The sequence below is a fragment of the Serinus canaria genome, chromosome 4 (genome assembly GCF_022539315.1).
Source record: "Serinus canaria isolate serCan28SL12 chromosome 4, serCan2020, whole genome shotgun sequence".
In the NCBI taxonomy this organism is placed as follows: Eukaryota; Metazoa; Chordata; class Aves; order Passeriformes; family Fringillidae; genus Serinus; species Serinus canaria.
The window spans coordinates 62192668-62216037 of NC_066317.1; the positions used below are offsets into that span (position 1 = coordinate 62192668).

General features: G+C 37.6%; 1 protein-coding gene across 1 annotated transcript; it reads left to right on the top strand.

Annotated features, from left to right (window-relative positions):
• The first annotated feature begins 176 nt into the window (after positions 1–176).
• Positions 177–23370, top strand: NOP14 (NOP14 nucleolar protein). The gene is made up of 18 exons (XM_009099080.4): positions 177–669; positions 2871–3005; positions 3789–3930; positions 4478–4623; positions 5040–5177; positions 6354–6476; positions 7603–7734; positions 8873–9170; positions 10444–10574; positions 10780–10865; positions 12469–12604; positions 14447–14548; positions 15333–15486; positions 19927–20086; positions 20423–20570; positions 21503–21621; positions 22567–22722; positions 23073–23370. Exons 1-18 carry the CDS (start codon positions 472–474, stop codon positions 23170–23172), a joined length of 2604 nt encoding a protein of 867 aa, XP_009097328.1. The 5' UTR covers positions 177–471; the 3' UTR covers positions 23173–23370.

Genomic DNA, 23370 nt, shown 5'->3' on the forward strand with positions numbered 1-23370 from the left:
CGCTTCCACCCACTCACAGTTACCTGGACTGCAAGTCCCAGCAGGCATAGCGCGGTGTGCGCTGGGGATACGCGCGCGCGATATCTTGTGGGCCTGCTGGGATATGTAGTGCGTGACATTCCCCAGTGTCGTCCCAAAGCAGGCGGGGAGTAGAGCGGTAAATATCGCGGTACTAGGGGTGGGTTCTCGCGAGAGGTGTCCAGCTGCCGGTGCGCATGTGGTAGTGCTGGGCCCGGCGGGTTGAAGGGTGCGCTTGGACCGCCCTGCTCTGTCTTCTCCTTTCTCTCCTCCGCTCCGGGTCTCACGGAGCTGTGGCTGAAGGCAGGGGTCAGGCCAAGGGGGAATTCGGGGGATTTTGCGCCCCCTCATCGCCGTTTTGCTCGCCCCGTCCGCACCTCCATTCTTGGCCCCGCACACTGAGGGCCGAGCCGCTGTCTCCCCCCCGCGTCCCCACGGGCAGCCGGAGCGGAGATGGGGAAGGCGGCGAAGCGGAAGAAAAAGGTGTCAGTGCCCTCCACTGCAAGGGGCTCCGTGAAGTCGGCGATGGCCGTGGTCAAGAGCAACCCCTTTGAGGTGAAAGTCAACAGGCAGAAGTTTGACATTCTGGGCAGGAAGACTAAAAATGATGTGGGGCTGCCGGGTGTCTCACGGTCCAAGGCCATCAAGAAGGTAAGAGTACATCCGAAGTAGGGAGGAAGAATGGTATCTTGATGTGGGGAGATGATAAGGCTGGAGCCCTCTCAGGTGGAATAAGCGCCCAGCTCTGTTGTCACAGCAGGAGTGGCCGGTCCCCTCTGAGTGCTCAGGGGGTGATGCAGAGCTCGGGGAATGGCTCCGGCCCGTGCAACCCCCAGGGCTCAGTAGTACAGCTCTTCCTTATTGCTTGGGGGGAATGGTTCTCTTCTCAAGTTACCCAGGTCCACAATACTGTGGCACGTGTTGTCGGCGAGTAAGTACTGGACTAGTGTTCATTACGTTGGTAGGTTCTGGTCATCCCAGGACGTTCAGCTTCTTGATAATGTTGTAACGTTGATATAAAAGTGAAAGACTGAAAGGGCCCCAAGGTCGGGATAGCGTGAGAAATGTGTAGCGACAAAGAAACTACTGTTGATATGGAAAACAAATGGGTAATTCTTTTTGCACAGGTGGAATAGTCGTGTTGTAGAAGTATGTTGGGATGTAATGATCTGTTCCCTGCTGTCATAAGAATGACCATACAACTTAAGAAGAGTAAATTTTTTATCTTCAACCCTTGTACCAATTTCAAAATGCCTCTTTTTCTTTCTCTCTTGCCGTCGGGAACTACCTGACCAAAATCTGTGATGCATAAGAGAGAGCGTGTCATAAATTGCATCTGGGATTCCAGCAGCCTACCTTATTTTTGGGTGAAACACAGGAGTTTTTAGTGGTCTGTCACTTCACACAAACCAGCAAAGAAGTTTAAACCTGTGTAGGTTGAGTTAAAGCTGAAAAAAGGGCAATTTGAAAGTATGTCCCTGAGATTCTCTGCCATGTTACATACATGCTGTTGTTGAACAGAATTTAAAGCACTTACTGGAAGGACAAATGTAGTGAAAACAAAGAGATATTTTATCATGTTACGTGTATTGTGAAAGGTGATGCATTAAGCATTTTTTCTGTTTATCAATAGGAGAAGTAATCAAATAACTGAGTACAAAAAAAAAGCACAGAAATGCTTTTTGATACCCAGTGTATTAAGAGATATTAATGTTCATATACAGTGTCTCACCTATGGAGACAGTGTATATGAACATGTATATATTATACATTATAAATGTGTATATATTGTACATTATAAATATGTACATATTATACATTGAAATATGTATAGTGGTCACTGTAAGAAGTAAATAGATGGTAGAACTGGCACAATATTAGATGAAACCTGAGTTTTATTGTCATTTACAGCAGCATATGAAAATTGTGAATGCTCAGTGAGGCTGCAGAGTAGGAAGGAGTAGGAGTAGGAAACCCAGCCTTTTCCTTTAGTGCAGCACTTTGTGAGGTTTTGGTAATATGAATGGCACAGTATCTTTCTGTAAGAATCTGTTAATGTGGTTTAAATAAAAATGGATATTTCTTCAACCTAATCACAGCCAACATTTTTTTTTTTTTGCTTTAGAAACGATATAATATCTTCAGCATGAAATTATAAATTAGCTTTTGGATTTTGTTGCTAATAGTCAAGATTTTAGAAAACTTCAAGAATGTTGTACATAATTTTAGGATTTGGGGTTTTCTTTCATAATAAGATAAATCAGATATTTGTCATTAATTATGCATTGGAAAGTTAGCCTGTCTCCTTACCTGTCCCAAAAGTAGAGCACTTAGTAAGTATCTTGTATAGATGTGGTAAGTTTCTTTTTACTGTCCTGATGCTTGACTTCCCCACACTCAATAGTGACACAGGGATGTGTGGATCTACTTGAGGCTTTTATGTCTTAGATGAAATGACCAAAAAAAGTTCAGCTGACTTCTGCTAGCTTTTTTTGCTTTCTTTATATGTTATTCTTAGTTTACTAAGCTTGAGACGCGTCAGAATTCTTCAGTGTAAATGCACAGGTTCTGTATGTGATAAAATAAAGGTGAGATATGGTGTAATACTTTATCTTCACTTGGCTGCTTATAAGAGAACTTAATCTGAATGTGTTTTATGAGGTTCCCATCTTTTCTTTGTGTTAATTTTTCCTTCTCTTTCATTGAATTCTGATAAATTACTATTTATGATATGATGGCAATATAAAGATTATTATGTTCCTAGGATACTGTGGAGTGTTTTTTACATTGGCTTTGGAAGTAGTTACTCTCTGTTCTTTCAATTTTATCTCCTTTTGTCTTTTTCCTTCTAGCGCAATCAAACATTACTGAAAGAATATAAAGAAAGAGAAAAGACAAATGTGTTTAAAGATAAACGTTTTGGTGAATATAACACCAAAATCACTCCTGAGGAAAAGATGATCAGACGATTCACTCTGGAAAGACAGGTAAATGATTAAAAAAAAGGAAAAAAACAAACAAAAGAAAGCCAAATACAAACCCACAAGGCACACTTGAATTTTTAGGTTGGGAGTGCCCCCTTAATTGAGGGTTTTGCAGGACAGTGCCTTATTTTTGATTTTATAGGTTTGGAACTTACAAAAAAGGAAATTTTTGTGGAAGTAGAATTTTTTTCATTAAATCTTTTTGGTTTTGCCAGACAGCTGTTTGAAGGAGAGGTTTCTTTGAGCAGTGACATGCAAGAAAGCTAGTTATAAGCAGATTCATTGATTAGTTGGTTTTTTTGACTGCTTTGTTTTAGGAGTTAAATTAGGAAAAGGTGGTCACCATCTAATATATTCAGTAGCTGAGTAGAACTCTGTAACTTGCTGTCATTCTGTAATATGAATTGCATGTACAGTACTATCCTTTCTGCCTCATCATACTCAGTCTCCAGAATTAAGCAGAGTAATTTTTATAGGTTGAAATATGTTTCATTAGGTCTGAAATGCAGTCGTTAAAAATTTATGTTACGTTACATAGATAAATCTTCAGCTTCCCTAGGTTTCCTGGGTTAGTCCATTTGTACATAGTGTAAGAGACATGACACTCTCTCACTTAAAATGTATTTGAATGAAAATATTGGTATGACAGTGCTCTTATTCCAGTTAAGTTCCAGCAAAGCACTGGAATAAGAATCTCAGCTAGCACTGAAACTAAAGCTGTGTTATTTTGTTGCCTGGGAACTAAAGATCTTTTGATATTTCATTGGGTTTTTTTACTGTTCTTAGCAAAATTATGGAAAGAAGAATATCTACAATCTTAACGAAGATGAGGAATTGACTCACTATGGCCAATCTTTGGCAGAAATTGAAAAACTAAATGATATTGTTGATAGTGACAGTGACACAGAAGAAAAAGGAACACTTTCAGGTAAGAAGTGCCATCTGGTGTTTCACTGGTAATTTTATTACTGGTAAATGTGTACATCATTTGTTCAGTATTGTCTCTCAGTGAAAGAGAATATCATGTTCTTGGTTGGAATGTTTCAACCAGATTTGATTACTTCTTAGTCACACACAGACCAGCTCTCTGGTTTTTAGCAGGGGTTAACTGGGACACACTACTGGCAAGCTTCTTTACTCTGTGAGCTTTTCAGCATAAACAGGTGCTTGGATTTTGAGCCCTTTGGCCTGAATCGAAAGTGTGAGTTTTCTGGTTGCTTTTTTACATCTTTGGACCTACCTGTTGGATAAATACAGGGAAAAAACATGATTCTACCTCCTGTCAGTGTAAATTATGTGTCTGACATAATCTCTTTTGGTATGGCCCTTCTAAGGGGACGCGACTAATGCATGATTGGTTCAATAGTCAAAATTGCTCCCATTCTCAAAGAACAGGGAGATACTGTCCCAGCAGCAGCACTCTTGCAGTCATGTGTGGATTTGAAAGATTCACATCCTACTTTTTTTTCCCCTAGCTGAGTTAACTGCTGCTCACTTTGGAGGGGGTGGAGGCCTCCTTCGTAAAAAAGTATCAAGTGAGCAGCAAGATGAAGAAGAGGAAAAACCTAAGTCTAGGAAAGAACTCATTGAAGAGATGATAGCCAAATCTAAACAAGAAAAGGTGAGTTTTTAGCCCTAAAGTGTAAATGAGCATGATTAAGAAGCTGTTACGGTCCCTGTATTTGTAGAATAGAATAACAGTGGCATAGCAAACAAAGGAGAAAGCTGTCTGAGAGGAGTCCAAGCTCCTTGAATAAAGTCTGACCTTGTAGGTATTTTAGATATAACTTGTATATCTGCCATTGTTTTGTATCCCCAGATCTCCCCTTCTGTTCAACCTGCTTTCTGAATGCAACCCTTGCACCATTCAGCATAGTACTTCTTCCACAACGAATGTTTGCAGCTTCAAAATGTTGAATATTTGAAATAACTCATTTGTTAAATGAATGTTAAATGTGTTTTCATGTTAAATTGTAAATGGTACATCATATCTATCTGAACAAAGCAGCTGCATTTGGTTTTGTTTTATTTTTCTAGCAAGAGAGGCAAACCCGGAGAGAAAATGCTTTAGAACTCACAGAAAAACTTGACAAAGACTGGAAGGAAATCCAAACCCTTATTGCCCGCAAAACCCCAAAGTCAGAGAGGAAGGACAAAGAAGTAGAAAAACCCAAGGTGAGGTTTTGACTAGACTGATTTCTTTGGTTCTAGTAACTTGTAGTTTTGACTTGTAGTGGCTGAATTATAAGGCCAAGTTATCACTTCATAAAACAAAATGTTTGCTGCTATTCACGTTGAAGGAGTGCTACAGTTCTAGAACAATCTGATTAGTTGGAGGAATATAGGGATTTGTGTGATTTCTGATTTTAATTAGTTTGCTTTAATTATCAAGTGAGAGACAGATTGCAGACTGAACAATACTCTTGGCTACAGCTTATTTGTAGGACAAATAAATTTTCTTGAAGAATTACAATTGTTGGGAACACTGACTTATTTTGAGTGCCTTTGGAGTGTTCCTTTGATGAAACAACAAGTACTTGACAATAGACATATCCTTGTTGAAATTGGGCTCTGTCCCTTTCAAAAAAGGAATGAAAGTAATTTACTTTTGAATAGATATCATATGGTCTCATGCTTTTTCTATCATTTGTATTCTGTACTAAGGGAAATAAACTTTTAAATGTAAGAATAGGCATTCTGATGGGCTTTTTTATTTTTCTTCTAGAAATGTATATTTTCTTGCAGAACATTATGAATTTCCATTTATTGTTTTGCAGTAGAATACAGATTTTATAACATCAGTTAACTAGTTCAGTCTTACATTAAAACTGATCTCAAAGTACAACAGAAGATACTGGACCAAAAGTTCATATTTTGGTGTATTGATTTTTGGGATTAAGTTGCTCCATGGCATGTTGAAGATCATTGAATAGCAGCATCCCTTTTTATTTTCTTTAAGCTAGATTTCTGTGTAGTGGAACTAGCAAAGGCTTATCTCATGTGACAGTGTAAAGTGAAATGTAAATTATTAATTTATTAATTCTGGCTGTGTTTTGAGGGTTTTTAAAGTAATATGTAATCCAGTTATTTTTTAAGATACTCTTTTTAAGTTTTTCAGTTGTGAATAACTAAAGTAAGGAAGGGGGAAATTCCAGGAGAATTTCTCTTCAATTATTCTTACCATTCCTTATCTTAATTCTGAGCTGAGTGTTTTTGCAGCTTGCTTTGGAAGCAGTCTTTTCCTTTTATCTTAACAGTCTGATTTCTTAGCTGTTAGTCTGGCAGAGGGATGGCTGCAAAGCAGAATAATGAAACTTAAGATAATAAACAATTACATAAATATTTCTTTAGCCTGATGAATATGATATGATTGTTCGAGAACTTGGATTTGAGATGAAAGCAAAACCTTCAGAAAGGCTGAAGACAGAAGAAGAATTGGCCAAAGAGGAGCAGGCCCGACTCCAGAAGCTCGAGGTATACCATTTATGGCTGAGATTGTTTGGGGCCTGTCTTTTGGGAGTGACTGCTTAAATTCATTCCTTGACCTTAGATTTTAAGTGGCTGTACTAAACTGCAATTCGTCAGAGGGTGAATTCAGGAAATCTTCTGTTTGTGTTTGTAGTCTGATATTAAAACAACCCAAAAAATCCCCATATGCCTAGGATGTGACTGTGGAGGTTTATGAAATGAGTCAATCTTCCTTCAATAAAAATGTAATGTTACTTTGATTTGCCTTTAAATGTTTTAAATTATTCAGAGTTGAGGTGCTCCTAAGTTAGTGGAGTATCATGTTGCACAGCAGTTAAATGAATACGCTGGGCAAGTCGTTTATTGCTCTCTTCTGTTGTTGCAAGAGTCTTTCAGTAGTAGCATGTGCATAGCTTTGCTTTGCAGAGGGATATGAATGTCTTGGAAATGTTGCATGCTATTTCTGTTACCTGGAGCACTGAGACTTATGGGAAGATGGAATAATTTGGTAAATGTTTCACTCTTGTTTTTCTTTTTTTTTGCTATACTAAGAACACATTTAAGACTGTAGGGAATTCAGTACCTTCAGATTACATCAGAGCAGCTTGGTATCTAGTAGCGGAACAGAGAGATACTTCTTTATTTTCTACTGTTACCATCTTAGACTTTGATGCTCAGTCCGTGTCCCAAAAATCTTAGGATGTGGTTGTGTTCACTACAAGCTTGTTACACACACATGAAACAGATAAACACTGCACAATCCTGAAACACTTTAGAAGCTTTTATTTTCTAGTAATGATGTCTCATTAGCTGAAGAGATAAATTTTAAAATAAGAGGACACAATGTTTCTGGTTAACTCAGTTTTAAAGCCTTTTAAATAAGCTAATCCAATTGACTGTGTGCTCTTGCCAGACTGTACTCCCTACAAAAAAAAAAAGGTATTCTCAGCTTTTGCCCATAATTTCTCAAGTGGCTGGGTTTTTTCTTTACACCAACTTCTTGAGTAATCCAAATTAACTGTTTTTTCCTTATGTTTTCCTAGCTGTAGTATTTGAGAGATCTCTTTTGGTGTGGTTACCTGATTGATGTAAATGTCTCACATCTGTGTGTGGTGTTTCTTGTGAAACGCAGGCAGATCGATTACGTCGCATGCGTGGAATAGATGAAGAGGCAAATAAAAAGAGGCCCAACCACATGTCAGCTGATGATCTAGCTGATGGCTTTATCCTGGATAAAGATGACAGACTTTTATTGTCTTACAAGGTAAAGTTTAAAATTTATCAATTTTCAGAGCTCTGTAAAGAAGATTAGGAAAACAGTTGGCAAGGGAACTCTGGAGACATTTAGTTCAACCTCCTGCTCAGAGCAGGGTCAACTATGAAATCACCAGTTTACTCAGATCCAGTCTGTTCTTGGAAAATCTCTAAGAATGGAGGCTGCTCATAGATGTGCACTGGCTGCCCTTACTGTGAGGAAGATTTTTTTTAATATCCAGGCTAAATAAGCCCAGGTCTGCCTCTCCTCACAGAGAAGGTACCCCAGCCCCTGGTAGTCTTGGTGACTTTCTACTGAATTTGCTGCGGTTTATCAATACCTTTATTGTATTTGAAGGCACAAAACTGAATCCTGAGTTCTGTGTGGTCTTACAAGTGTCAAGTCTCCTAACTTTATTCTTGCTGTAAAGTAGTCCTATCTGCCACTGGCCTGCTGGGTTGAAGAGGATGCTCTTTGGCATTTCTGGTTTTATTGTTTGGTTGTGGGTTTTTTTTTTTTATTTTCTCTGTATTGATTGAGCTTCCACTGAATTTCAGTCTGAAGATGAGTAGATTTCTGACATGTCTTTGATTGAGATGGCAGAGCAACATAACCTTAAAGCTGATACCTGACTGTGGTGCACATGTGTGCTGATTCTGCCTTCTCATACCCAAGTGACAAGGGAATTGCAGTTCTCCCTGAAGGGGAAAATACCAATTGGGCATGTCAATTTAAACTGATGATTAATAAAATCATGTTCGGACCAAATATGTATCCGATATGCTGTTTTAACACATAGAGGGAACATATTTTTATACGAAGAATGCTCCTGTAAGTGATGTTGAAGTCTTTTTTTGTATTATCTTTTAGTTTTCCTTCTGTGTGGTTTCTTTTATTCCTCATATACTATTTCTTCTTCTTCCAGTTTCTTACAGCCCCTTGAAAATACCCTACTTTTTTTAATATCTATATGTATGTTCTCTCCCTAATATCCTGTATTGTCTGGCACTGCTGGCATTCATTGCCTGATCAGGGTAGAAAGGCTCAAATTCTCTTGATGCATATTTAAGATAGCTTTGCATGGTGATTGTGTTGAGGTGCTGCCACTTCATCAGTGTTTTAATTGACTTGTTTTCTCTATGGGCAGGATGGAAAAATTAATATTGAAAATGAGGAGGAGAAAGAGGAAGAAGAAGAGGAGGAAGGAGAGGAAGAAGATAATGAGAATGAAGAAGAAAGTCAGGAAGAATCTGCAAGTGAAGATGAGGAGGATGATGCTGCAGATGGCCATTCTGATCTTGAATCTGATCATGAGAGTGAAGGAGAAGCTGCAGAGAATAAAGAAGAGAAGAAACACAAGGCAAATGAAAATGAATCACAGAATGCGGAGAAATTAGATCCAAAGAGAGAAGCTGCCAAATCAGAGCTTCCCTATACATTTGCTGGTAAGCAAAGGACTGATGCAGAGATCCTTAGTTGTCAGGGGTTTGTAACAGCCAGTCACTTTCTCTGCCCTGTAGGTTTTACATTCATTCATGAAATTTTGCTTCATAGTTGCCTTCTATTATTCAAAGAGCAGCTAGTAACTGCTCTTCTTAGTGAGCAAACCTAATCGTGCTTGGAGAAGTAGGAACCAGATCTGTTTCGTCCCAGAGCAGTTTCTGTGCCTCTGAGCAGTATCAGAATTGGAAGATAAAAACAGGAGAATAAAATAAAAATACCTGTGCTCCTTTCTTAAGGCAACCAGCTTATCCAATCCAAAGTGCTACTGTTTTACCAAAGAGAAGCCAAAACAGTGTTCTGTGATCTATACTTACAGTTTCTCTGGTGTTTGGACTGACATTTTTGTCAGAAGATGCTTGGAGAGACAAGATTCTGAAGTTTAATCCCTGTGATGTGACATTGAGTTATTGTAGAGACACTCAGATTTTTACTGGTCTTGGGTCAATGCCTAGCAGGAAGGAGGAGACATGTTTCAAGTAGTACACAAAACATCCATTCATATTAAGTACATAATCATCTAACTATTGTCCTAGTGTAGATTTCTCGAACAAAAGTATCTGTTGCAAGATTAAACAACCTTTCAAACAACTTCCTTAAGTGCTTGTGTTTTTCCATCCAAAGAAGATGACTTAATACACAAAGCCTTTTGAATTGCATTCAGGATTTGCTTTAACCAGAAAGCAGTCATATTAAAATAACAAAAAACCACAACTAGTTAGGATGTCTTCTAGCATGTTGAATTCTGTAAAAAACTAAATATATGCCAGGGTTGTTGGGTTTTTGGTTTTTTAAAATAATTTTCTATTTGTGGCCATATTGTTACTTTTCTTAATGTTCTTCACACAAAAGCTAATTTGGTGTAAATTAAACATAAAGGTAAATGTATTATGGTAAATTTTTGGTTGAGTGTGTGTTTAGGTTTAATTCTGCTTTGTGTCAGCATAGTTGTGCTGCTCAGCATACATGGTAAATAGAGGATGACTTGAGTTTTAAGCATTGAAAAACATGTTATTTTCTGACTTATGTTCATAGGAATAATGTTGCCTATATGCTAATAGATTATTTGTGTTTAAAAGTTAATTATTTAAAGCATTTCTGGTGGTTTTTTTTCTGAACAATATAATTTTCAGATTGGAAATTTGTTGCACATTCACTTGAATTAAAGATGTAAAGTTTGGGATTTTTGTGTGGTCAATTTTTGTTTTTATTTTCTAGTTCCTGAGTCCTACGAGACATTTAAGTCTTTATTGGCTGGAAGAACAATAGAACAACAGCTTATTATACTGGAGAGGATTCAGAAATGCAATCATCCAAGCCTTGCAGTGGGAAACAAAGCAAAGTTGGAAGTATGTTTTGTTTCATGTTTAAAATAACTTCTAATTCCAGAGTAAGTTTTAGTAAGTATTTAGGGAGCAGTATAAAATATACATACTTCTGTGTTGTGAGTAACAGTAGAATTAACGTTATCATCTTAATTTTCTAAGTCTGTACCACTGTTCAAGAATATGTACAATGAAGAAAAACTTAATAATTTTAACATATTTCTTGCAGAAATTGTTTGGCTTCCTCTTGGAATATATTGGAGAGTTAGCAACTCTACATTTACCAGAGCTCAGAACAATTGACAAACTGGTCTTGTAAGTATTAAATCGTATGGACTTTTGCTCCCTCAGGGTTTAAAGAGAAAAGCTACCTAGAGTAAAGCATTTAGCTTGTTGCTTGGTTCAGATATCCTGCTGAACTTGTTGGCAGCTGGTAATTCAAGACGTTTTGTTTCACGTGTTACTTGCTGTATTAACTGTACCAAGAGATTTTCAAAACCTCAGAATGTATTTTTTGATCTGCAAGATGCTTTTTATGGGTAGTGGATAAGTAATACCATATATGCATGAAACTCCTTTCTAGGAGGTTATTTAGACAGCTGTTAAAGGATTTTAAGCTTTGCACTGACACTGTACAGTTTCTGTTGCAACCTCTGTTTTTTCCATGGGCTTTAGTTCTGTAAATTCACTCAGAGAGCTAGATGAAAATGGAATTAAAGTGCTACAGTAAGCTCATATGGAAGGTTCCAGCTAAACAGTTTCCAGGAAGTTGTCAGTTTGGCATTATTGTTTTCAAGTACCTGACAGGCAGTTAGGCTGTGAGGAGAGAGCCAAGTTTGTCTCAGAGGTATATAGCAAAGGACAAGAGTCAATGAGCAAGGGCTGCAACAAGGGAAATTGCAATTAGATTTAAAGAAAAAAAATCTTCTGAGAAAAGGTACTGAACATTAAAATTAGTTTCCCAGAGAAGCTGTGAAGATGGAGAAAACTTACCAAAGCTATGAGCAACCTGACCCAGCTTTGAAGTTTGCTGTGCTTTGACCAGGGGGCTGCATCAGATGATCTCCAATGGTCCTTTCCAAACAAAATTGGTCTGTGGTTCTTATCTTGACTTTCCAGGATAGGCTGGTTTCTTTCAAGTTACTTTTATGTAGTTTTCAGCAATTTTTTTTTTTATTTCCTTCTAAAGTCAGTAAGTTTTCCAAAATCTGTTCTGTGCAGTATTAGCATTCATTGCTCTGTTGAATTCATTCGGAAGAGCTCTTACCCATTGATTCTGTCACACATGGTTTATACCAAAGGGTAAATATGTTTTGATTGTCTTTTAGAACTGAGATATATTAATATCTCTGCAGACAAATTTCACTGAAAAATGCTGGGAGACCAAACAGATTCAGGCTCCAGACGGCATATGCCTGTAGGCACTAAGCATAGGCCAGGAGCTGATCTAACTTTGTGTTTGGGGTTTTTTTTCCTTGTTTGCAGTAATAATTTTGCTAACCACATTGCTGCCTTACATGTTGTTTAATATTGCTTAAGAGTGTTTAGAATAGTGGGCTGTCTAGTGTAAGCCAGCATACTTCACTGAAGTAATATCTAAAGTTAGGAGATTCAGAAGGATACATCATAACCATAGCAAATTATTTAGGAGTGTATTTTCAAGTCTAAAATTAATTTTCATCTAAGATTTAGGAACCTACAACTCAGGGATTCTCAGAAGGCCAAATGAAAAATACATGTCTCTGTAAGCTAAAGTATTACAATAATAATTTATACTCTAAAAAGGGAACATTTGTTGCAGGCAATTTGCTATTGTTACAATACAGACACAAGAAATCTTCCTATGGGTGCTTAAAAATCAATTTTTTATCAACATCAGTGGCATAACTTGATTATGACTTAAATTTCTTCTTAATAGGCCATTGTACAATCTTTGCCAGATGTTTCCTGAGGCAGCCAGTGACAGTATCAGGTTTATCCTTCGAGACGCTGCACACGATCTGGAAGAAGTAATTGAAGTCAAAGGCCGTGCAACATTTCCAGGCTTAGACACGGTAACAAATCCACATTGCTGGGATAATCTCTTTGCATTAGTAGGAATGGTAATAAGCGCAAAATGACATTATGTAGTGAATTATCAGCATCTATGCCTTTCTAGGCTTTTTGATATTTTAAATTGCCTTTCTGGAGATAAGTTGTAACAAAAACCCCCACAACAACAAAAACACCCCACCCCTAAGAAACAAACAATACATACACACATTGTTCAGAATAGAAGTATGGCTATGGAATTAATAAGGGGAAAGATCTTAAAATTATCTCTCCAGTCTTCATTGCAGAACACTGTTTGTTTTCCTGATGAAACTTAAATTGGTAGTTTTAGGAAGAAGTGATGCTATCAGTTACATTGTGAATTCTTTAATTGTGTTAAGTCCTAATGTTTAAAAAATGTGCTCCATAGTAGTGTGATATCTCTGCAATATTTTTTGGGTTAAAAAAGCAAAAACAAAAAACACCCAATCAAAACAAAACCCAAACAAAAAACGAACTAAGAGACTATTATTATGGATCTAAAATTACAACATTTCCTAGTACTTTATATATGATAATGGCCAAATTAGTGACTTGGAAAGAATTTCTTTCCTTGTTTTATTGGTTATAGCCCCTTTTCACTTGCCATGTTAAATGTGAACAGATTCCTTTTACAGTGTCTAAGTAAATAGCTGTTGGAGAATTCAAGAAGGGAGCATAGGAAAATGAGTATTTCTAAATTGTAGTAAAGTTTCAAAGACAAATGGTAAATCTAATTCAGAGGGAGCTACTTGTTCTCTATTGGCTTGATGAATTGCTACTGCCTAATGGAATAATTAGACTATTGAAGGAAAATGGACTGAAGCCTTGGTTCTTACAGCTTTAAGATATATTGAGTTGTTTTGAAGAGTCTTTATTCAGGATATTTGGGTTTTGCAGGAAATGTATTGTCGAGAGCTTTTAACTTTATTTTTAATTTTTCACTGTCACACTTAGAACACCAGTCTCAGTTCTGGCTTTTATTGCCTTCACTGGACTTTTCCAGGTTGCAGGCCATCATTATCTTTTAAAGTAGAATTACATCACTTTGTATTCTCAAAGCACTTGTTTGAATGGATATTTCATAGATCATCTATCTTAATTGGCTTTTCATATGCCTTCTGTTATCTTAGCCTGCAATTCAAAGTATTTAGTAATCAAAACACTTCAGGAGAGTACTTGTTCAGAGTTGAGAAGGAACAGAGAAGAAGCAATGAAACTCTACTTCCATCTCCTGTACTGTGCAAATATCCACTTAAATAATTCTCATCATTGCCTTGCCGCTGATGTTTAATTTCCATATGATCTTGGCAGGTCACTCAAGTCCCCTTCAATAAAAGTGTACCTAATCACTGCTTAGTTCTTTTGGCTGCAACTGTTTGTTGGTGAGGACTCTGGTCACTTCATTGTCTGTGTTGAGGACTGGTTGAAAGGTGTCACAGATCCTGTGTGGTTACTTGTTCCTGAGTTTGTGTTGTGAGAGTATGTGACTGTGGTGAGCTGAAGGGGATCAGATGGGGTTCTTATGGAGTAAAGGGGGTTGGGAGACAGAGTTCCTTCTTAGTTTTCTTTCAGCTGCCTCAATCCAATATTAGATCTATAATGGATGTCTCATAATTGATATTCCTTTTTTGCAGCTAGCTTCAACAGTTGTCTCAATAAATGAGTTGTGTATATCATACCAGATTTCTCAAAATTATATATATTGTAGTATTTTTGACTACTGTGTAGCAGTTATTCATTCAAAAGTTACAGATGTATGAAGTCAAGATCCTGGGAATAATGTCTTAACTATATTTTGCTTATTCTGTTTTATGTGCAATCAGCTTATTTATTTGAAAATTGTATCTCTACTGTTTCCAACTTCTGACTTCTGGCACCCAGTTGTAACACCTGCTTTTATGTACATGAGTCAGCTACTTACTAAGGTATGTCTGTGATGTTGTACCTCAGGATTATATTATACATATATTATTTCTTCCTCAGACTTCCAATATGTATGTTACTATTAATGTATATAGTGGAAATGTATTTGCAAAGGCAGCTTTGTGTTTGGTATAGCCACACATAGTAATTGGAAGAAAGGGTGAAGAGGAAAACACCCTTGCAGGCTATAGTCCAACTCACAAAACCATATCTCTTTAATTTTTCAAGCTGTCACAAAGTAATTCCTTCTATGGTAAATTACATGGGACTAATGGAACAGACTGAATACAATCTGAAGTCATTCATTAGTGGTTTCTTTTCCATATATTGCATTTCTTCATACTTGAGAGGTTATTTACTTAAAAATTGGCACTATTTGTTTTCCTTGAAAATGTACCTAATGCAGTACATTGAGTTAAAATATGTCCTTATTTTTCTATCTTAATATCCTGTTTATATGTTTCAAAAGTCTTGAGCTAATTGCTCAATTGCTGCCAAGTTGTTCAGAGCCTTCTATTTCACTGATTCATTTCTGAAGGATTTATTGTTTGTGGTTTAGCACCTTCTAGTGGCTAAATGAGTTCTGATAAACCTGTTAGTTCTGCAGATACTCTTCAGTTGAGGACCAGGGAAAGCCAGTGTGGTTCTCATCAAAGTTCAAAGGCTGTAATTTTATAGACTTCAAACGCTTACAGTGTAGTTAATAATTCCTCTTTTTGGGAGATTCTGTATTTGTGATGTATAGACTTTTAATTAGGAATATTTTGTTCTTTTTATTTCTTTTAGTGTCGCATTACAACATTGCAAGATGTTATTAAAGGGTTGTTTATATGCTGCTTGTTCCTGGAATATATATCTCTCTCCAGAAGATTTGTACCAGAACTCATAAATTTCCTTCTTGGAGTACTTCACATCTCTCTACCCAAAAGCCAGGCCCAGGGTGAGTTTGTTTAGAGTAAATGAGTATTTCATTTAGAGTCCATTTTAGTATTGGGGTTCATATTTTAAATTTTTTTAATATAAATATTTCACACTGATTTCACTGCCAAAATCATCTGCAAGTTCAGCTAAACACAACCTTGATTCTTGGGCATCTTGCTATGAACTAGATCCTCTCGTGTTGTTGGCAGGAAGGAAAGGAACTCATGTTGGCCACAGTGCAGTATTTTTGCAGTGTTGTCATTCTAAACAGACTGTGTGATTGGACTGTTCTGAAATTCAGAATTCCTAATGGATTCCTGATGAGTACCCTCATAGTGAGACAGCAGATCATGCTGCAGATACCCTTAATCTTCAGGTAGTAGCCATATCACCTAAATGAGAGATGTATATCACAAAGCTGGTGTTTTTCCTTATTTGACATGGATTTGTAGTACTGTAATAGAGGGCAGCTCTCCCCACAAGCAGGATTAGTAAAATAAGTGTGTAAACTTAGCAATTTGCACAGACAACAGGGATAACAAAATTTTCTTTTCAGTGTGATCCCTATGTTAACAATTTTTTTTTTTATTTTGCCAGTCTCTCTTCAGTTTTTTTTTTTTTCTTTTATTAGTTTCTGTCTTTAAAGTTGTTCTAGTTCTGGAGCTCTTTTTATTGTCACTCAGTTCAGTGACGATAATTTGCTTTTGAGGAGTTTGGTCAGAGCATAGTAACTAATTCATATGTTAATATTTCTGTCTGGGCACAGAATGCAGCAGGAGACTCTGCAGGCAGGATTTTACCAAGTGAAAATTGGAATTATTTGATAAACTCAAAAGAGATCTGGGATTTAATGAACTACACCCTATGTATTAGTATGCTTATACCTCTTGATAAGATCCTTAAGAGTCTGTTCTCTAAATAGTCATCAGTCTGGTGAGGAAGGTTTAGATTCTGTCAGTGTTTCAGTACTTTAGTAGGCAGCTCCCTTCCTTTCCCTTCAGGACTTTTTTGCCTTTCCATGCTGCCTTTTTTTTTTTTTTTTTCCTTCTGTTTTGAATTTTTGAGCTACTACTGATACCTTTTCTCAAGAAACCTATCGCTGCAGTTTCACCCTTATTATATGGCATGGCTGTACTCCACAGACCTTTCCCTAGCTATTTCTCACAGCTTAGCAGTTTCCTCTGAAGTGTGAGCCAAGGTTACACAGCTGTGCTGCATCAGAGCTAAGCCCTGGATTCTCAGAGCACCAACAGCTGAACCCTTAGAAGGAGGTGGGGAAGAGGTTATGGAGTGGGTGGGTTATGTAGTACTAAAAGTATTCTCTCCTTTGTGTATATTAGGAATATTTGATCTGCAGAGAGTTTTGGTAAAGTTAAAATACAGGGCTCTGCAAAATTAGATAAGATACTTGAAAAACTTTTAGTGGTAATCATTGATCAATTGTTACCTTAAAATATTTCTTTGTATTTCTGTTAATGGTTTTGTACTACTTAAATTTGCATGGTGTTGATTTCTGTTAGCAGTGAGGAAAACCCCAGTAAAAGAAACATAAGAGGCCCAGTTTTCTCTTTGAGAACTTTCCAGTCAGTGTTGATGTTTTGAAGTTCCCAAGGTATCCAATTGTGTTTTTAAATGTTCATGATGGAAGTTTTTCTGGTAGTTGTGATGGTTAAGCTATCAACAGAGAATATTTTAAAATAAGTAGACATGGAGCTCTGGAATGTTGATGCACTGTCACACAAAAAAAAATTCTCAGGGTTCAATTTTAACATTAAGTAGAGTCAGCAAGTAAACTCTTAATATTTTAGTTTTATTCTCTTGATCCATAAATTTCTCACATGAGAAATATCTATGGAATGCAGCTTCATAAGAGACTGAAATACAGTCTGATTTACAGTAAAAACTATACCTTAAAAAAGAAAAGCTGTAGGTGGAGAGAGTGGGAAGTAGTTGTCATGGTTGATAGCTTTAGCTAATTGAATTGTTAATGAGATCTGCTATCCTCTCACAAGTAAAGCAGATAATAAAACTCACATATCTTAGTTCCTGATCTTGCATAAGCCTGTGTGTGTCATGATCTCTTACAACTTTGGGTCTTAAACCTTGAAAACCTTTATTTAAATATACTGTCTTCTGGCCTGTCTTTGAAGAGCCATGTACAGGTTGTAAAGTATGTAAATAATCTGAACTTTAAGTTTGAAAAAGTTTTGAAGTCAATTCCTCTGCAAGCTTGCAGGACATAAGGAAAACAAATGGGAAAAAGACCCCCAAGGTCCAGCACAGAGAATGCAAATTATTTTGTCCCTTAGCCAAGAAATTCTTCAGATGCTTCTTTCATGTTGCTGTATAAGTAGTTTCACAGATCAGCTTGTGATGTGTGCATAGGGATTCTATAGTGTTTTCCATATGCCCTGCTTCAGTATATATTCTGTGTTCCATGCTCCTCCTGTTTTAAAACCCCTCAGCTGGAGTGGGAGAGGACCTTACAGTGTGTCTGAGGGCCCCTGCTGTGGGCTCACAGGAGAGGCTCCGTGGCTGCAGCTGTGGAGCAGCTCTCCCTGCTCCAGGTCACTGTGCCTCATGACCACCATGCCTCATGGCCAAAGCCTCCTGCTTGTGACCCCATGGGAAATCCTGTACCTGCCCTGTCCTCTTAAGCATATTCAGTGCTCCATCCTGGACCAAACCTGCAGTTTAACTGTGCATCCTGTTTCCCACAGGGCAAATGTGTACCTACATGTCTGAACTTGGCCCATCCACAGAATAAATCAAAGAATCACAGAAGGGTTTGAGTTGAAAGGGACCTCAAAGACCATCTAATACTAACCACCCCTTAGGCAGGGATACATACCTTCACTAGACCAGGTTGCTCAAAGCTGTATCCAATCTGGTCTTGAACACTTCCAGGGCTGGGGTGTACCCACAACTTCTCTAGGTAGCCTGTAGTCCAGTGTCTCACCTCTCTCATAGTGAACAGTTTCTTCTTTTTATCTAGTGTAAATCTACCCTGTGTCAGTTGAAAACTGTTACCCCTCATCTTATCAATACTCTTCCTGATAAGAGTTCCTCTCCATCTTTCCTGTAGGCCTCGTTTAAATACTGGAAAGTTGCTGTAAGGTCTCCTCAAGGCCTTCTTTTCTCTAGGCTGAACAACCCCAGCCCCTCAAATGGGAAGTGCTCTGGTCATCTTCATGACCCTCCTCTGGATGCTCTTGAGCCAGGTCTGTGTCCTTCTCTGGGGACCTCAGAGCTGAACACATTCCTTCAAGTGGGTTCTCATGCCAGTGAAGTAGAGAAGATTCCCCTCCCTCAGCCTGCTGAGCTTTTGTTGCAGCCCAGGATGCATTGGCTTTCTAGGCTGTAAGGGCACATTGTCAGCTCAGAATTCAGGTTCTCATCCACCAATACCCCGAGTTCTCTACAAAGCTGCTCCTAATCCACTCATATTGCCCATATTGGGATTGCCCCAACTCACATGCAGGACCTCCCAGTTTGTCTTATTGAACTTCATGAGGTTCACAGGTCTGGGTTGCATCCCCTTCCTGTAGAGTATCAAGCACACCACTCACCCTGGTGTCACCTGCAGGCTTGCTGAGGGTGCACTCAGTCCCACCGTCTGTGTCCCCAGCCAAGATGTTCAGTAACACTGGTCCTAGGACAGACCCCTGATGGACCCTACTCATAACTCCATCCAGACATGGAGCCATTGGCCACAATTGTGGCTGTGACCATCCAGATAATGGCTTATCTACTGAGTCAAATTCATGCCTCTCCAGTTTAGAGACAAGGATGTTGCTCAGTCTCAAATGTTTTGTACCAATCCAGGTATATGCTATCAGTTGCTCTTTCCTTACCCATCAACACTGTAATTCTGTCATAGAAGGCCACCAAACCTGTCAGTCACAATTTGCCCTTAATGAAGCCATGTTGCCTGTCACTGAGCACCTCTGTATTTTGGATGTGTTTTGTTGTGGTTTCCAGGAGGATCTGATCCACAATCTTGCTAGGCACGGAAGTAAGGCTGATCAGCTTGTAGTTTACTGATTCTCTTCTCTTTCCTGTTTTAAAAATAAGGATTGTTTTCCCCTTTTTCCAGTCACTGGGAACTACAGTTTTTCAAATATGAATCTTGCCAGTTCACTCAGGACCTTCAGATGCCTAAGGTCCCAGGGAGCTGAGCACATTCAGGTTCCTTAGTCTCAAGCCTGACCTTCTGCAGTGGACAGTACTTGGTTGTCCCAGTCCCTGCCTTTGGATTCTGTGACTTGGGCAGTGTGATTAGAGCACTGACCTATGTCCCTGTGTTCCAGTGTTTTCCATGGTTTTAGAAAAATTTAATACAGACAGAAGTGTTTTTAAAGGTAGCACAATTAAAAATGTAAAATGAGTTGGCTGTTTTTCTTCAGAAAGAATGCATAGAAGTGATCTTGTTTAATGACTGTTGTTCTTGGTTTTTTAGGCTATACTGTAGTGCATCCATTTACACCAGTGGGGAAAAATCTAGAATTGCTATTGGTGTGTGATAAGGAGGATCTGAAAAGTTGGGAGAAGCAAAATGTGCCATTGAGTATTGTGACTAGATTAAAGGAAACCAGCAAAACAGAGATAAATCATACCAGGTATGTAAGAAGTGCAGAACAGAAAAAATACCAGATCATCTGTTGTCTTATGTCAGTGACAGTGCTCTTTAGAAGTAAAAACAAGACTAGTGGATAGTTCTGGTGTGTTCAGTGCACTGACATAAAGATTTGTTACTGATGGTATTCTTTTGGTGTTTGCTTAGGAGAGAGAAATTTTTAGTCTGAATTAACAACTATTTCCAATTGTATCTGGTTCTGCCAAGCAATCTTAATGGATTCTGCTAACAGTCCAAATTTAATTAATTAAGTTGATTTTACTTGAAAATCCATTGCAGGTTTTGAATCTGAAATTGTTATTTTTTTGTGCATTAACAGGTTATCATGTCTAGCCCTGTGTTTTGACCTTATTAAAAAATGTGCAGTTCTCTATGAATCTTTACCATCATTCCATGAAATAATGCATCCTGTCAGAATACTCCTTACACAACATATACCAGTTAATGAATATCCTGAAAAAATGCAGGTATGTATTCCTCGGGATTTAAATAATATATATGTTTGATTTATTAATAAATTCTGTGATCTTCATCTGTGCATAAACAGAAAAAAACAAGTATGAGCATTAATTGTTTCGAGGTTCAGGCATTTTGATATTCCTGTGGAAAAAACAAAAGAACAGAGACTATTTAGAAAAGGTATTTTTCCCTTGTATATCTTGTCTTGCCTATCTAAATGAAGAGAACAGCACTTGGCTTGTAATAATGTAGCATTCCGTGAGTGACATAATTTGTAAGAGTAATAGGGATATCTAGTTGCTCTTGTACTTTTGTAGTGAATCTGTAAGACCTTGGTAAAATAAATACATGTACCAAACTGGGGAGGTAAAACTTATAACTGTGTAGGTAAAATAAACATAAATATGCCTCGTCAGTACCTTACCTAGGACAGTTGCTGATTTTCTAGAAATGAGTTTCAGATTTTTAATCTGTTTCTTCTGAATGTAGCAAAATTATCTTTTCCTCAAAGAAGCATCGTAAAATGTCCTTAGAGAACAAAGTTTTATTACTCAGATGAAGTCAAATGGCCTTTTTTTGCCATCAAAATTAAAAAAAAAAAAAAAAAAAAAACTGGTCATTGTCATTGTTAAAATTACCATGAAAGGAAGAGTCTGAGTTAAATTGCCTTTAGTCTTGCTTCTTCCTCTGTTAGGTCTGCCTACTGGTAGTTTCACCTTTCTTATTGTTCAGGATACCATTTCAATAGACTTCCAAAGGCTTTTAAGAGTTATCCAACTTGGATTACAGCACATCAGTGTTAGCAGTGTCCTGATGAGTAGCTCTGACTTAACCCAGGAAAAAGAATATATGGGGAGAGCATTACTGTCGATTCAGTTTACAATAGCTTTTGATTTATGGTGGCTTTGATATGCTTTTACAATTTGTTCTGCATTTTCAGGAATGGTATCACAGTGCTCTGAAAGAGCTGGAGAACAAAGTAAAACACTATACCCCACTGATATGTGAGAAAAAGAAGCCAGTGCCATTGAAACAGTATACTCCTAAAATTGTCAAAGTGTAAGTAAAGAACACTGCATGCAAAGGAAAGGTGCATTTAAACCTTAAGATTTGTAGCAAGCTAGAATAGATTTGGAAAGCAGGACACAAAACAACTGTTTTTCTGCTAGATTTTGTGTATAATTCACAAGGAGACATCTACTTGTGTGGTAGGGAGGGAAAGAAAAAAAAAGGGAAGGAATTTTAAGAACAAATATTATCTTGTAGGAAAAATGGCACTGAAAGTCAACTCTTGCCCATATAATGAATTGTAAATTAACAAATTTCAAAATGATTAGATTGTTATTATCTGGTCAGGTGCTTTACTGAATGCTCTGTCAGGCACTCAAGTCAGAAGAATAACAGTGAGTAGTTCATAATGTATATGAAATATATGATGGTAAAATACGGATGGTGAAAAACACTAATTCAGTTTTTTATATAATAGAACAGTGTTCTGATTTAGGAAATCTGCTTTATATTGGCTGCAGATTTGTTTAGCCATATTGGTTATCTACAGGGGCACAAAGTGTCTACTTTTATTTATTCTAATAATTAAAGAGGGCAGCTTTGCTCTGCCATACACACTTATCCCCAGGTAATTGATCTGACTTCTGTAAAATGTATCTGCTGAGAAGGTCTGCAAAAATTTAAGATGTGTGGGGAGGTTCCATCTTTCTCCATATGTCTTCCATTCTTCTAGTCTAGATTTTTTTAGTCTGTTCCAAGCGCAGGCTGCATATGGGGAACTGAAGTGTGGTCACTGGCATGACAATGAAGTGCAGTTAGAAGGTCTGGTGAGTGTTTCTCCAGTATGTTCATTGGGCAACTTCTTATTTTGCAACTTATCCATATAATATGCAGGAATTAAAATACTTAGTTAGTTTTCATACAAAACCTCTCCGTAACTATGAAAAAGTTGTGGGTTTGAGGTGTTCTGTGCTCACACATACATTCTTATTTCAGCTTAGAGTTTGGAAGGAAACAGGCAGGCAGCAAGAAGGAGCAAGAAAGGAAGCAGTTGATCCAGAGGCATAAACGTGAACTTAAAGGAGCCATTCGTGAGATTCGGAAAGATAACCAATACCTGGCTAGAATGCAGCTGTCAGAAATCATGGAGAGGTAAAGTAGCCTTTGTTTTAGCACCACTTTGGGGCTTGTCCTGCCATGTGTTCATTTCTTTGCTGTGTGCCAAGACTGACATTAATCATCAACCATACTAAACTTAAATAAAATGGGACAATTTGAGGAAAAGCAAACATTTTCAATAGGAATAATTTAAAGTGTTTTCAACTTTGTGCTTTCATTTCTCTAGTTTAAGAGGATGCAGAATGTTTTCATTTAAATGGTGTGTTGGTGAAATTAAAGAATTGTGGGACTTTTTATGAATTAATAATTATTCTCTATGTATACTTATTTTCCCTAATATAATCTTTCTGAAATATTTTATATGTTGATTGTTTGTTTTACAGAGATGCAGCCAGAAAAAGAAAAGTAAAAGAGCTTCTTGGTAGCCTTGCTACACAGGAAGGTGAATGGAAAGCAATGAAAAGGAAAAAATGGAAGAATTAACTGGGACTATCTACAGCGGGAAGCTTACTGCCATATAAAACACCCCAATCATGGCTTTTCAACAGATTTTAATTGCATTTTTTGGATGCATTCCTTTTGAGGAGAAAACATCATTGGATCTATTTGAAAAAATGAACCTGCTTATTAGGAAAATCCACAACTTTTCATAAGGAAAATAAAAATAACACTTTTGGCATG